Source organism: Eumetopias jubatus, unplaced genomic scaffold, assembly GCF_037043125.1.
Source record: "Eumetopias jubatus isolate StellerSeaLion01/CBP00866 unplaced genomic scaffold, mEumJub1_p1.0 scaffold_4, whole genome shotgun sequence".
Lineage (NCBI taxonomy): Eukaryota > Metazoa > Chordata > Mammalia > Carnivora > Otariidae > Eumetopias > Eumetopias jubatus.
In genome coordinates, this window is record NW_028274810.1 from 32,846,401 (window position 1) to 32,861,275 (window position 14,875).

The 14,875-nt window shown below is 33.9% G+C and overlaps 1 protein-coding gene across 1 annotated transcript in view; it reads right to left on the bottom strand.

Annotated features, from left to right (window-relative positions):
* The window catches only part of PKN2 (protein kinase N2), a 141,520-nt gene that overhangs the window by 5,998 nt on the left and 120,647 nt on the right, over positions 1–14,875 (bottom strand). Inside the window, exons 17-21 of the mRNA XM_028102508.2 lie at positions 11,051–11,113; positions 9,787–9,863; positions 4,153–4,295; positions 344–451; positions 56–136 (exon numbers count right to left, since the gene is read on the bottom strand). Coding sequence (XP_027958309.1) covers positions 56–136; positions 344–451; positions 4,153–4,295; positions 9,787–9,863; positions 11,051–11,113 — 472 coding nt within the window. The remainder of the gene's footprint in view (positions 1–55; positions 137–343; positions 452–4,152; positions 4,296–9,786; positions 9,864–11,050; positions 11,114–14,875) is intronic.

Below are 14,875 nucleotides of genomic sequence, written 5' to 3' on the forward strand. Positions count from 1 at the left end.
AGTTTCCTACACCTAATTGCTAGTTTCACAAAAAATTTTAAACTTTCACACTTACCCGGAAAAATGGGTGCTTTTTTACATCCTCTGCATCTTTCTCACCAGCTCCAAGGCGCCGCTCAGGATTTCTTCTTAATAGCTAACACAACATAAAATATAAAAGTTAAAATAAAACCAGTGACTTCACTGATAAAGGTTCTCATAACCTGCAAAGATTTAGATGTTCTTTTGGTATGTGTTTGTCTAAACCATGCAACATCTATGAAGTGAAAAACAACTTCTAAAATCCTGAGAAATGTCCTTCAATGTAAGAAATTTAAGTAGTATATAAATCATTAATTCTTACCCTTCTCATAATTGATATGGCTTCTGTAGATAAGAACCTTGGATACCTTACTTCATCATTTACAATACTGTCAAAAACCTCCTCTTCATCATCACCAGGAAAGGGAGACTAGAAGAAATATCTTCGAGTAAGTCAAAATGAATTTCAGTACCGTAAAATCTTATCACCTATCCAAAGTACAACCAAGAACCAGGTAGTGAAGAAAACAAACCAAACTACCAAAAGACCAAAAAAACAAGGACTACAAGAAGCCACAAAAGATACACAATAAAACTATTACCCAGATGATACACCATATACTCTCATTGAAATCTTCTTCAACTTTATTTCCCAGACCTCAATAACAAATTTGGTTATATTATATAACATCATTTTTAATTTAATTTAATTCCATTCCATTTTATTTTATTCATTATTCATTTATCTGGCCTGAAAGTCAATATTTTGAGTGCCTACTAGATACTGAAAAATATTTAGATAATCGACATGTTCCTCAAGAAGCTCAATCTTGTGGAAAGACAGAAGGAAATGGGTAAATATGGTAATAAGTGTAGCCAGAGCAGCACAGAGTTTGTGGGAATACATCTGACATAGATGTGCTTTGAATTTCAGGCAAGAGAAAATTAATCAGCAAAATACAATGAGAGATCTGCAGGTATAATGACTAAGAAGCAGCTGCCAACAAAATTAAACTCAAAAGCAAACATTTCTAGGCATTTTTAATTTAAGCTCTATATACAACCAGTCTTAGGGCATTTCAGTAGCAGAGTATTAAAATTGTTGTTCATAATGATACTAATAAAAAAAGTAGTGAAATTACATTCAGTATAACAATTTGATGCACAAAGGGATAAACTCAACCATGTTGAAATGTGGCTATGAAATAAGACTTATTACCTCACAATTTGAGATGACTTAGATTTGACTGCTTGCTTCCTGTAAAGTTATTAATGAATAACTGCCAGTGAGAAAGCAGTACTAATGGAAAAAGAAGGATCTTTAACCTGAGGAATATATGAAAATGAATTTAGAACCCAACTTCCTAAAGCTGAGCTGCCAATCTTATTGCTCATATCTAAGGAAATTTCAAACTTTTCAGTTATCAAAACCTTAGTTTGGAGGCGCCTGGGTGGCTCAGTCATTAAGCGTCTGCCTTCGGCTCAAGTCATGATCCCAGAGTTCCGGGATCAAGTTCCATGTCAGGCTCCCTGCTCAGCAGGAAGCCTGCTTCTCCCTCTCCCACTCCCCCTGCTTGTGTTCCTGCTCTCCCTATCTCTCTCTGTCAAATAAATAAATAAAATCTTAAAAAAAAAAAAAACCTTAGTTTATTAGCTCACTCAAAATAGATAAATCAAATAGATAAATGAAATATATACTATGTGGGATAATATAATTTCTTTCTGGGATTGAGACAGCAGCAAATGAGAGGAAAATTCTATTTCACAAGGATTCTCAATCAGAATTTTAAGTGGTAATCCAAAGCACTTTTGTCTATTTGATGAGTCAATTTTGAATTTAAAAAATGTCACTCTACAAATCCCTGAATAGCGAAGATATACCCACATATTCATTAAGATGTTAAAGTTCTTTGTTTCTGCTAACAGAACTAAAAATAGAATGCTAACAAATGTGTCTAAAGTAGATATAAAAAGAATTCAATGGTCTTTTCAGATGTCAAGAGTCCAACTCCAGTATCTAAGTTTACTTTAAATTTCTCTGATACTTTCATTATCATTTGGCACTAGGAAAGGGGACCTAGTACCTAGTTAATTTATTCCTGGAGTCTTTCCAGTCCTCAAAACCCATACTAACACAAATACAAATCTCAAAAACAAATTTGAAAATGCATGATATACCCAGTGAGTTTTCAATTATTTGCAATAATAGAGAAATTAAACATAAACTTTAGCCAAACCTCATTTTATCACAGTTAAAAGTTACTGCTAAAATTTTACCAATGCTATAAAATTATAAAGTATATTGATGTTTTAAGTTTAGTTCTTTTCCCAACTATCATGCATAAGGTGCTAAAGAGAAAGGATACTGCAATAAAAAATTGTGAAGGAAGAGCTGGATCTCTTGTCTTTTATATCCTAGTAATTAGGAGGTTAATCAATTAGAAGCTCTTTTAAAAAATACAGAACAAGAGCTTCCTCATTTGTTCACTGCCAAATTTTCCAGTCACTTTAGGATAAGAGGAGGTAGAACTGACTGGCTCTTAATTCTGTAGTATTCTGTAATAAATTCATACTTTTGCCCGTCAGCTCTAATATGGGGAATACATTTTAAGCAAGCATGTAATTTTTGGTAACGTAACTACATCTCATACAAAAATGAATGCAACATTTAAAGAATCAAAGCAACAAAAATGTTAAAAAGAAAAAAAAAGTGGGGGGAAGTTCAAGTATGCCAGAGCTTATGGAAACAACTATTATGGGTACTTCTGGCATTCTTAGAAAGCAAACACCACTGTGGATTACGGATAAAATATATCTTTCCATCCTAAAACACGGTATAACAGCTTTTCGAGATAGAGGTCAAAATTTTCAGATCTGGATCACTGGTCTTAAGAACAGAAATAAGTTTGGGTGGATGCCATACCCTAAGGTAGCAAAACATAATGGTTTAGAGAGGTTGTGAAGCCACAGAGCCAGAGTTAAAAATCCCAGCTCCACCACATGAGAGCTCTGTGACTTTAAGCATGTTAGCCTCTTTGTGTCTCCATTTATATACCTTAAAATAGGCATAAGACTAGTATTGAGCTCATTAAAGGTTGCTGAAAAACTAAATGAGCTAGTATCTATAAAGCCAATAAGACAGTGCCTAGCACATGGTAAACATTTTAATTAGCGATTTCTTTTCCTCCTTTTCTAAGTGTCCACTCCAACTTGACATACCAAAGGGGCTGTCTTTTGGAAAGACTAAAATCCTTTGTTTGGAACAAGTGTCATTAAATGACAATACAGAGTAAAACTTTAGAAATTTCTGACATTCAATAATTTGGTCAATCATTTATTCAGCTACTAATTTATTCACACCTAGAATGTACAAGAAGATTGTTGGTGCTGGGAAAACTGCAAAGTAATGAACCAAGCTTTTTTTTTCTTTTTTGCATCCCAAGATCACCAAGCCCCTCTAAGCGGTTTTCAATTACTTGTCTAAATATTTACCCTTTCCCAATTCCACTCTAATTTATCATTTCCAATAATTTATAACAAAATAGATTAACCAATTATTGTTGCTTTATTTATTAGATATAACTCACCATTTCCTAAGTGGTAACAATTTCTATGTAAAATGAAGCTATCCCCAGAAATTAATTTTTTTCAGCTAGAGAGAGCAAGGGAGTGCATGCACACACAAGTTGGGAGTGGGGGTGGGGAGGGGGAGAATCTTAAGCTGACTCCACACTGAGCGTGGAGCCGGATGCAGAACTCGATCTCATGACCCTGAGATCATGACCTAAGCTGAAACCAAGAGTCAAACACTTAACTGACTGAGCCACCCAGGCGCCCCCCAGAAATTTAAGTTAATCTGAAGAAAAGAGGAGGGGGAAAAATGTTAATCTTTTAATTCTACGATATCCTTTCTGAAGGTAATATTTATTTTGACCAATGTATAGCTGACTTTTTGTTATAGATATAGAGTACAAGACAGTAGAATCATAGGCAATTATTAATATATTATAAATATGTCTAAAACTTAAGTTCCACTTATGCAGGAGACATATTAAGTCATTTATAAATGACATCTTTTGATCTTTCAATCATCTTTCCTCATTTCTCTTTCATCTATTTTATAGTGCTTACCTCACCAACGAGCATTTCATATATAAGAACTCCAAGTCCCCACCAATCTACAGCCCTTGTATAGGATGTTTCTGTTAATACTTCTGGGGCAAGAAATTCAGGAGTGCCACAAAATGTGCTTGTTCTATCTCCATATCCCATTCCTGAAAAGGTAAAATTTAAGTGTTTGTTAGCAAAGAAAAAATCTAGGTGATAGATAAAACATTAGACGATATCCTTAGGAAGCAAAATTAAAATTCCACATTTGTATATGGTGACCAAACTTAAGATATACCAGACTTCTAAAGAAAATGTTAAGGACTAGTATAGAGAAAACTGTGCAATAGTAACTCTATTTAATTAATGTGTAAAGATAAATAAAATTTTTATACTTCATTTTATTTACTTATTTTCTCTTTCTTGTCATTACAAGTGATGCTAAGAAGTTACAACAAAAAACTGATTCTGAGCTTCAATTTCTATCATCTTCCAAAATCAATCTTTCAAATATTTTATTTGGTTCATTACAAAAATAATATTAAGTATAGTATAGAAAATACCAAAAAGCAAACCCTTGGATAATCCAGAGTTAGCCACCAAAACAATCTTGAAAAAGAAAAACAAAACTGGAGGTATCACAAGTCTAGATTTTAAGTTATACTACAAGGCTATAGTAATCAAAACATTATGGTACTGGCACAAAAACAGACACATAGATCTATGGAACAGGACAGAAAGCCCCAGAAATAAACCCACAATTATATGGTCAATTAATCTTCAACAAAAGAGGCAAGAATATGCAATGGGAAAAAGAAAGTCTCTTCAACAAATAGTGCTGGGAAAACTAGACAGCTACATGCAAAAGAATGAAACTGGACTACTTTCTTATACCATACAAAAAATAAACTCAAAATGGATTAAAGACCTAAATATGAGACCTGAAACCATAAAAATCCTAGAAAAGAGCACAGGCAGTAACTTCTCTGATATTGGCCATAGCAATATCTTTCTAAATAGGTCTCCTGAGACAAGGGAAATAAAAGCAAAAGTAAACTATTGGGACTACATTAAAATAAAAACTTCTACACAGTGAAGAAACAATCAACTAAATGTAAGGACAATGGGAGAAGATAATCTGCAAATGGCATATGTGATAAAGGATTAGCATCCAAAATATATAAGTATCCCAAATATATATATAAATATATATATTTATATATATAAATATATATAAAGAACTGATACAACTCAACACCCCAAAAAATAATCCGCTGAAAAAATGGGCAGAAGACATGAATAGACAGTTCTCCAAAGAAGATATACAGATGACCAACAGACACATGAAAAGATGTTCAACATCACTCATCATCAGGAAAATGCAAATCGAAACCACAATGAGAAATCACACCAGTCTGAATGGTTAAAACCAAAAACACAAGAAACAAATGTTGGTGAGGATGTGAAGAGAAAGGAGCCCTTGTGTTACTGCTGGTGGGAATGCAAACTGGTGCAGCCACTGTGGAAAACAGTATGGAAGTTCCTCCATAATGGAGGTTCCTCAAAAATTTACCCACTACTGGGTATTTACCCAAAGAATACAAAAACACTTAGCACTTAACACTCACACAATTTGAAAGGATATATGCACCCCTATGTTTATTTAAAATAGCCAAAATATGGAAGTAGCCCAAGTGCCCATTGATAGATGAGTGGATAAAGAACATGTGGTGTTCTTTATATATATATATATATATATATATATAGAGTTCTTTATGTATATATATATATACATATATATATATACACAATGCAATATTTAGCCATAAAAAGGAATGAAATCCTCCCAAAGAAGATATGGTATATATATATATATATACACACACACACATACACACACACACACACACACACACACACAGGAATATTATTCAGCTATAAAAAGGAATGAAATCTTGCCATTTGGAACAATGCGGATGGAGCTAGAGAGTATAATGCTAAGTGAAATAAGTCAAAGAAAGACAAATACCATATCATTTCACTCATGTGGAATTTAAGAAACAAACAAAGGAAAAAAACAGACAAATCAAGAAACAGACTCTTCACTATAGAGAACAAACTGATGGTTACCAGAGGGGAGGTGGGCTGGGGGATGGGTGAAATAGGAGATTAAAGAGTACGCTTATCATGATGAACACTGAGTAATGTACAGAATGGTTGATTCTATTATACTGTACATCTGAAACGAATGTAACATCATATATTAACTATATTGGAATCGAAATAAAAAAACAGTAAAATACAAAAGTTAACTAAATGTGTCATAGAGATACGGTATTAATCTTTTAGTTAACTAGTTCTCAAATTTATGTTCCTCATAATTTTATTTTTCATAATTCAGTAATATATTTCAAATATACATTGTACATATTGAAGATAATGTCTCAATATATTCTAAAGTGTTAAAAAGCTCCTTACAAAGCATATTAAGAATGAATTTGAAAGAAAAATTCTCAATTCTAAATTTTAAAAGGTATAATGACTGAAACTCTCAAACGAATTTGTGAGTCTAGGAACCAAGACATGAAGAGCATAATTAAATACATTAGCACATAAAGGTGGAGAAATTTTGTTTTTGCAAAATTTCGTCAACGTTGTCACACCAGTTTCTTTTTCTTCAATAAACATTATTTTAAAGAAAGCTGATACAGTATCTATATATTCTACAAAAGCCTTTTATTTTTATTTTTTTAAAGGATTTTATTTATTTATTCGACAGAGAGAGAGAGAGAGACAACGAGAGAGGGAACACAAGCAGGGGGAGTGGGAGAGGGAGAAGCAGGCTTCCCGATGAGCAGGGAGCCCGATGCGGGGCTCGAGCCCATGACCTGAGCCGAAGGCAGATGCTTAATGACTGAGCCACCCAGGCGTCCCTACAAAAGCCTTTTAAATGACTTGGCCAAGATTAAGAAAACTTTAGTTAAGAAAGATAGAAATAGAACTAATGTTTCTTGACCTTTTATGATGCTTTGATCACAACTAGAGTATATTACAAATGCCATACTTTTAGGATAAAACTACTCTAATTTTTTGCTTTCTTTTGTTTATAGTAGTAGTATTATAAAATCTGTGACATTTTAATGTAATATATATGTCAATTACAGTAATTTAGTTATCATATCTAATTCATTCTGATAAACTTTCTTATCCTGGTATTTTTAAAGAAAGGTGAAAATACCCCCAATTAGCTGGGACTTCAATTGGTAAAACTCCAAGGAAGGAGTTAACATCAAGCTCTGGAGTCATAAAAATCTGGGTTTAAACTCCTGCTTTGCCACGTGTTAGCTGTGAGAAGCTTAGAAAAGTTGTCTAACCTCCAAGGCTAGTTTCCTCATCTATGGATTAATACTACTATCTACCTTCACAAGACTGTTACAATTTAAAGGAGATCATGCCTATGAAGCATTTAGTAAAGTGCTTGGCATATAGTAAATGCTCAAAAATTGTTAGCTATTATTATTATAATGTATTACATATTTTTATGATAATGAAGAAAAACATGTTTCCTAAGTCTGGTTATTCAATATATATTTGTACTTGTTAAGTTCTAGGCATCCACGCCAAATGGTACAAACATAAAAATGAAAGATACAGTTCTTGTCTTTAAGGTGCTTACAGGAAACTGGAAGAAAGCAGATATCTATTGATACTTTTTTTTTGAGAGAGAGAGAGAGAGCAGGGGAGGGGCAGAGGGAGAAGGAGAAAGAATCTTAAGCAGGCTCCACGCTCAATGCAGAGCCCAACGTGAGGCTCGATCTCACACACCTGAGATCATGATCTGAGCCTAAGTCAAGAGTTGGGGATGCTGAATCAACTGAGCCACCCCATATACTGATAATTTTATAATGATATAGTAAGAGCAAGATATTACGGAAACACTGAAGAGGGGCTCCTACAGTTGGCTTGGGAGGTGGGATAAGAGGAGAGGAGCCTCAGGTAACTTTTCTGGGGAGGCAACACCTGAGTTGAGTTTGAAGGATGAGCAAACATTAATTAGCAAATAGAGTTGGGATGGATGATACTGGTGGACGGACATAGACTGTCAACACTTCATTGCTGCTGAAGCAGAAAGTACGAGGCAGAGAGCAGCAAGACAGCTGACTGGAGAGGTAAGACAGGCAGACCAGGAAGGGCACTGTGTACCACATCTTAGCCACTGAAGGGTTTTTAGCAGGGGTGTACCATGGTCAGATTTGTATTTACATGGGCCCTTTTAGCATTTTGGCAACTACATGGCAGGTAGATTTGAAAGAGAAAAACAATCTAGAGAGGAAAGGTGAAGAGGCTATTAGTTTTGTCAAAACAAGATGATAGTTGGCAGTAGTGGAGGGGAAACGAACAATTTAAGAAATATTAAGAAGGTAGATGTCAGCACAATTTGGTCATTAACTTGATGTGAAAAAGTGAAGAAAACAGAGTCCAGGATAGTAACACATTTTCAAGTTGGGAGATTGAGAAGATTGTGGCACCATCAACTACAAACTAGGTATTTGAAGAAAAGAAACTATTTTTGTTTGTATAGCATTGGAGGTATCTATTGGCCATTCAAAGCTGTTAAGTAGATAGTTGAATATTTATGTTAGGAAAGGAATAGTAGATCTGGGAATCATTAGCATATTGCTTGTAGTTAAAAATAAGCAGTGAAGAGCAATGGGCTAAGGACAAAAGTGTTTTCATCAACAGTGTTCAATACAGGGAAGTCCAATAAGAGAAAAAAATATTATTGGATTCAGATTAAGAGGTTGGTGGGTATTGATGGAGATATATTTACAAAGTTCACTCATTCACTCGTCCAACTACTTATATTAATCGGACATTCACAGAATACTTACGATGTGCCAAGCACTGTATTATACATGTGCTATGGAAACAAAGCCGAATAAGAAACAAGAAGCTACCCAGTGTAGAAGGGGGACACAGACAATGTTCATTACAATGCAGTGTATTAAATGTCAAGATGAGAATAACCTATTTACTGTATGTTAGACACTAGGCCACATATCTCCAATTCTCAAAATACTCTTAAACAAGAGGAATTACAGACTCATTGAGGTTCGAAGTAACTCATCCAAAAACATAGCAAATAAGTGGCAAAGCCAGGATTCAAACCTAGGGCTGTCTGGTGCCTACGCCTTCAGTCTTTACACTTTTGCCACCTCGGATTCACATTCCCTTTTATTTATTTATTTTTGAACATATAGAAAGGATTCTGAGCTACATGCGTATTTTCTTCCTATTTAAAAATGTTTTAAGTTTTAAGAAGCTGAGGAGAAGTTATTAGGCCTATGTAATGTACTCTGCACAGTCCCAGCAAAGTAAAAAATTTGGTGCTTAACCAATGTTTTCTCAGAGTAGTGACAGAATTATTAATCATACAAAGAAGATCTTAGGTTTTATATTATGATTTCTGAAAACCTAACCTTATTCATATCCACAGAATTTTTAATAATGTGATAATCAGGTTATGTGAACAGTCTGTAACGTCTTAATAAAGATTAAAGTCAGAAATGCATTTTGCTCTCTATAGACAAACTTGAAACTACCAAGTACAAAGGAATAGTAATCCATCAGAAAAGGAACTTTAAAATATCCAATTACCTTCTTTGCAAAGACCAAAATCAGCAATTTTCACAAAGCCCTCTGTATCTAGCAATAAGTTATCCAATTTCAAATCTCTGTTCAGGATAAAAAAAAAATGCAAAATGAAAAAAAATCAATAAAATCAGATAATGTAGGATAAAAATCATTTCATTTCAATAGGAGCTGTACTTTTTCTTTACTAAAAGTGAGTTTTTCAAGTTATGATTTGAGATTTAAATATTCTATTACAAATGTTCACTCTTCTTTCTTTTGGCAGCTTTATTACTCTACATAATATAGTTTCTAAATAATTTTTGCCCTGTTCTATAGAAAAGAATATATTTTAAAAAGGAATGTTTTATCTACTCAAATATGTATTTTAAAGCATGGAAGGAGTTCAAGTATTTTTAACTCTGGTTCTATTAATTTGTTATTTGTGATAAATCTGACTTGGACTAAGTTTAAAGTTTGCCTACACACCACTCAATAAGAAAAAACTGTCAAGCTCACAGTATAAATAAAGTACTAAGAGTGTAGGTTTAACCTGCTAAGAGAATAATGTAAAATAAGGAGAAAGCTATCTATCCATGCTAACTGATTAAAAATTAAGTTAAAAATATTTTATCCTTTGAGTAAAATCAGACCATGAGAAAACACTTACCCTGGAAATACTGTTAGAAGTTTGAATAAACTGATGCTTTTAGTCTTCTAGTTCTCACTGGCCTTCCTGAATTTGTCTAGTCTAGAGCAATGCTATTCAAAGTGTAGTCCACTGCTTGGCTGCTGGGCTATTAACTATTTTGTTACCGGTCTGAAACTTGATAAGGAGCTTATACTAGTACATTCATCAGCTATGTTACCAGGTAGTGTTTAGTTGAGAGCAACACTTAAGGAAGCAGGGTGATGTTTTATACTCTGGCACAAGCTACTGATTTTATCAAGAACAAATTCTGAGTAGTATTGGTCTATCAAAGTTTTCTGCAGTGGATCAGCTGAACATAAAATATGCACCAGAATGAATATTGTTGGTGAATTCTGTTATCATAGGCCAACTCATAATTTGACTATTTTAATTAGGTAACGGGCAGAAGAAGAACAAAGAGTTTCATCATATAATTACTGTGTTAACTATTTCTTTTAAAGAACTGGAGCTTAATATTTTTAGAGGTCACTTATCATTTGAACAAGAAAATTAAAAAGCTGGTTAGACACAAAATATCTTTCTTATTTTTAATTCAAATTCACACCAAAAGCCATTAGAAAGTATCAAAACTTTACTCACCTATAAACAATTTTGTGTTCATGTAGGTACTGCAACCCAAGAACTACACATGCAGCATAGAATCTGTTTGAAGAAATAAATCAGAAGTTTAATAAATTCCACTGCTCTTGAATCCCAGTTTATACTTTTATGCTTCAAAGTAGAATTCTGTAGTTAACTAATTTCACAAATATTTATTTAGTCCTTACTATGTGCCAGACACAGTAAGACATGTGCTAAATATCAGGGGTAAAATTAAAAAGTAAGAAAAATACAATTTCTACAATGGAAGCCATTAACTTTGCCTGCAGGTGGTGTCACTAAAGTCCTTAGAGTACACATCTGATCTGGAGAAATTACAATTTACCTTAAGGGCAGAAGGACCGTGTGAAAGGTATAGAACTCTCATGGGGGAAATACAGGGCATTCATTCCCTTAGAGGGAAAGCAATAGAGGTGAAAAAGGTGTAAATTTGACAACCAGTAACAAGTTTTTGTGGCTAAAGTAAGAATGGGGAAGAAGTGGGAGACAAGACTGAAAACACAGCCCGGGGTCAAGTTGTGAAGGACCCTGAATATCATATTATGGATACTGAAATTTCTTTTTTTAGCAGTAGAGAATCAGGCCATTTAAATCAGAGCAGAATGATCATATTTATGTGAGAAAGATTTTTCGGGAGAGTAGTGTGAAGGCTGGAGTAGAAGTAGGTAGATATCTAGAGGGAAACCAAATAGGTAAGGTTGTTATGGTATGGTAGTACAGATGGAAGACCATGAGAACCTCCCATGTAGGGGCAACACAGAGGAGGAGATGGATTCAAGAGAAACTTTAAAATTAGCACAAGATTTAGTGTCTCCCTAGCAGCAGAGGATGAAGGAGAGGGAAAAACTTAAGATAACTCTCGAGCTTTCCTTCTTAGTGTAGAATGATAGGTAAAGAGAGAAGTAGCCAAAGTTTTGTGGGGAAAATGAGGTTAGCTTTAGACATGTTGAATCTGAATTGCCTTGGGGCAGGTAAAGAAATTGCATAAATGGGTTTGGATCTTAGGAAAACTTGAGCCCAGCTAGAAATATTAACTCTTGAGGAATAGGACCATGTTGGTCTTTTGCAGTGTTTATCCTAAATGTTTAGCACAATGCCTGACACATGGCAGGCTTACTAAACGAGAAGGTAGGTAATAAATGAACTAATTTAAAAAAGCAGATCTGTCTTCAGTGTGGAATAGCTTACAAGGAAAAACTTAGGAGGGTCAGTTCTTAATTGTGCAAGTAATACATTATCTACTTTCTCTGTAACGTACACATAATATCCCTGGGTCCCAAAGCACAGTATTTCATTCATCCATCTATCCATCTCACCCCAATGACACTACCATCTATAGCGATAATTACTCTTGTTAGTTTGGTGAATGTTGTTCAAATTTTTAGAATACACTTCATGCACAGGTAGATAATTTAGCTGTTTTATGTTTACTTATTTTTACAAAAAATGGGACCATAATTTGGGAGAATTTAAAAATGCAAATATTTAGAAATATTTGGTTACACATTAGATCTTGTATAATTATTTGCTGAAAGTTTAAAGAATTTAGCTGAAGTCCATTAAACAGACGCGATTCTAAAATTGCTTAAGGTAGTTATTTTTATATATTAAGTTTTTAGGAAACTTATTTTAGTGACAAAACATATCAACTATAAAAATATCTTGATTTCTTTTTTCATTTTTTGTAAACAAATTGCCCTAATGATACTCAACAAATAATGGGGATATTGTTTAAAATATATATTTCATTGAAGCTTACTATACTATGTATCAGGTACTATGTGGGGATATTTTTGCTTTTAACATTAAAAATTTAATATTAAACTTCAAATCAAGCCTTTAAATCTTTTACAGAAACAGAAAATGAAGCTCTCAAAGAGAGTAACTAATTTGTCTAATGGTGCAAAGCTAGGAGACAAATTATTTTTGATGCCACCGTCTTGGTCAGTAACAATTCACTGATCACCTAGTATGTGCCAGCTACACTTCTAGGTATTTCCACTAATACACAGAATAGACACCATCCTCCCTTTTAGTGATGGAAGCAGGTAATAAAAACATAAAAAATAAATAGATGGTTTCAGGTAGAAATAAAGTGCTATGGAAATAATAAAATAGAAAAAGACTGATCTGATTTGGGCATTAGTAATGTAGTGGTATTTTAGATAGGGTACTCAGGAAAGGATTTCAAAGAAATACCATTTGAGGTGAGATCTATCTAATCTAATGGGGTCTTATCAAAGGGAGGTACTTCAGATTTGAAGTACTACAAGGTAGCATTTTATTCTTGTATTTCATTGGGCTTAACAGTTTCATTTGTATATGCCTTGTATTCTCAGCAAAAATAAAAGTTCCTTAAGGCAGAACTGGATTTTAAATTTCTTTAAAAAAGGCCAGAGCATAGCAAAACAAAATCAAATTCCTATGTGCAGTTAGCACAGGCTAGGCATAGTCTAGATGCTCTGCTTTTAACCCTTAAATATTCAGGGAAAGCCTTCTACTTTCTGGCTTTTTTCTCCGTTTTGAAAGCATCACTAACCACCAGAACTAACCCCTCTATTTCTTCATCTGAAACTTGAAGGTATGAGAGGACTTCTATTTACTCTATATACTTCTAATTGTCATGATCAGAACCAAATAAAGGAGGGAAAGTGAAAATGCTGCACAAATTTCAGTTGTCAGAATACAGACAGTAAAGGTTTACTACTGGTTTATGATTTTTATGATCTGGGATGTTTTGAAAGTAGGTTGATCAGACCTGATAATTTGGATGTTGCATGTGAGGGGAAAAAAAGGATCAAGAATGACTCCCTCAAAAAAAACCAAAAACCAAAAAACAAAACGATTCCCTCAAATCAAGAAACAGACTCTTAACTATAGAGAACACACTGATGGTTACCAGAGGGCAGGTGGTTGGAAGGATGGGTTAAATAGGTGATGGGGATTAAGGAGAGCACCTTTGATGAGCACCAGGTGATGAGGTGACGCATGGAATTACTGAATCACTATATTGTACACCTGAAGCTAATATAACACTGTATGTTATAATTGCAATTACTAATTGCAATTAAAATAAAGCCTTAAAAAAATGATTCCCTATGTTTTGCCTTGAACTACTCGTGCTGCCATTTATTAAGAAGGGGAAGATTAGAAGAGTAGCAGGCCTGGGAGTGGTGGGTAAGGTTGGGGGGAAATGGGAAAAATCAGGAATTCAGTTTGCAAAGAGAAATACTTATTAGTCATACAAAGGGAAGTCAAGTTGGTGCTCAATGTTATTGGAGTTGGAAGTTTAGGCAAGAAGTCAGGGCTGGAGATATAAAGTTGGTAAACATTGGCATACAGAGTGTGGCTACTCAGAGCACTTTCCGAGGTTCAAATCCTAGCTTCACTACTTGAAAAGCTATAAAACTGGGATAACAGTAGGGAGAAAATATATATACATGTATTTTTAATCTCATGTATTTCCTATTACTTTTATGCATTTGAAAAAGCAAAAACTTACAAAAAGAGAGTGAAAAGTTTGCTTTTTACACCTTTCATTGGTGGCAATATGCATACAAGTTTCTTTTATGTCCTTTCAGAGATATTGTAAGCACATGCAAACAAATATTTAATTTATATTCTTTTAACTTATTACCCTTTAAAATGCAAATATAAATATTTTATACAAATACACGATAGAGACTCCTTTATACTTTCTTTTTTCATTTAACAATATACTTTGAGCATAGTTAGTATTTAAAGCCATGGTTTTAAAAAAATAAAATAAAGCCATGATTCTAGATGGCATTCCCTAGGAAGAAA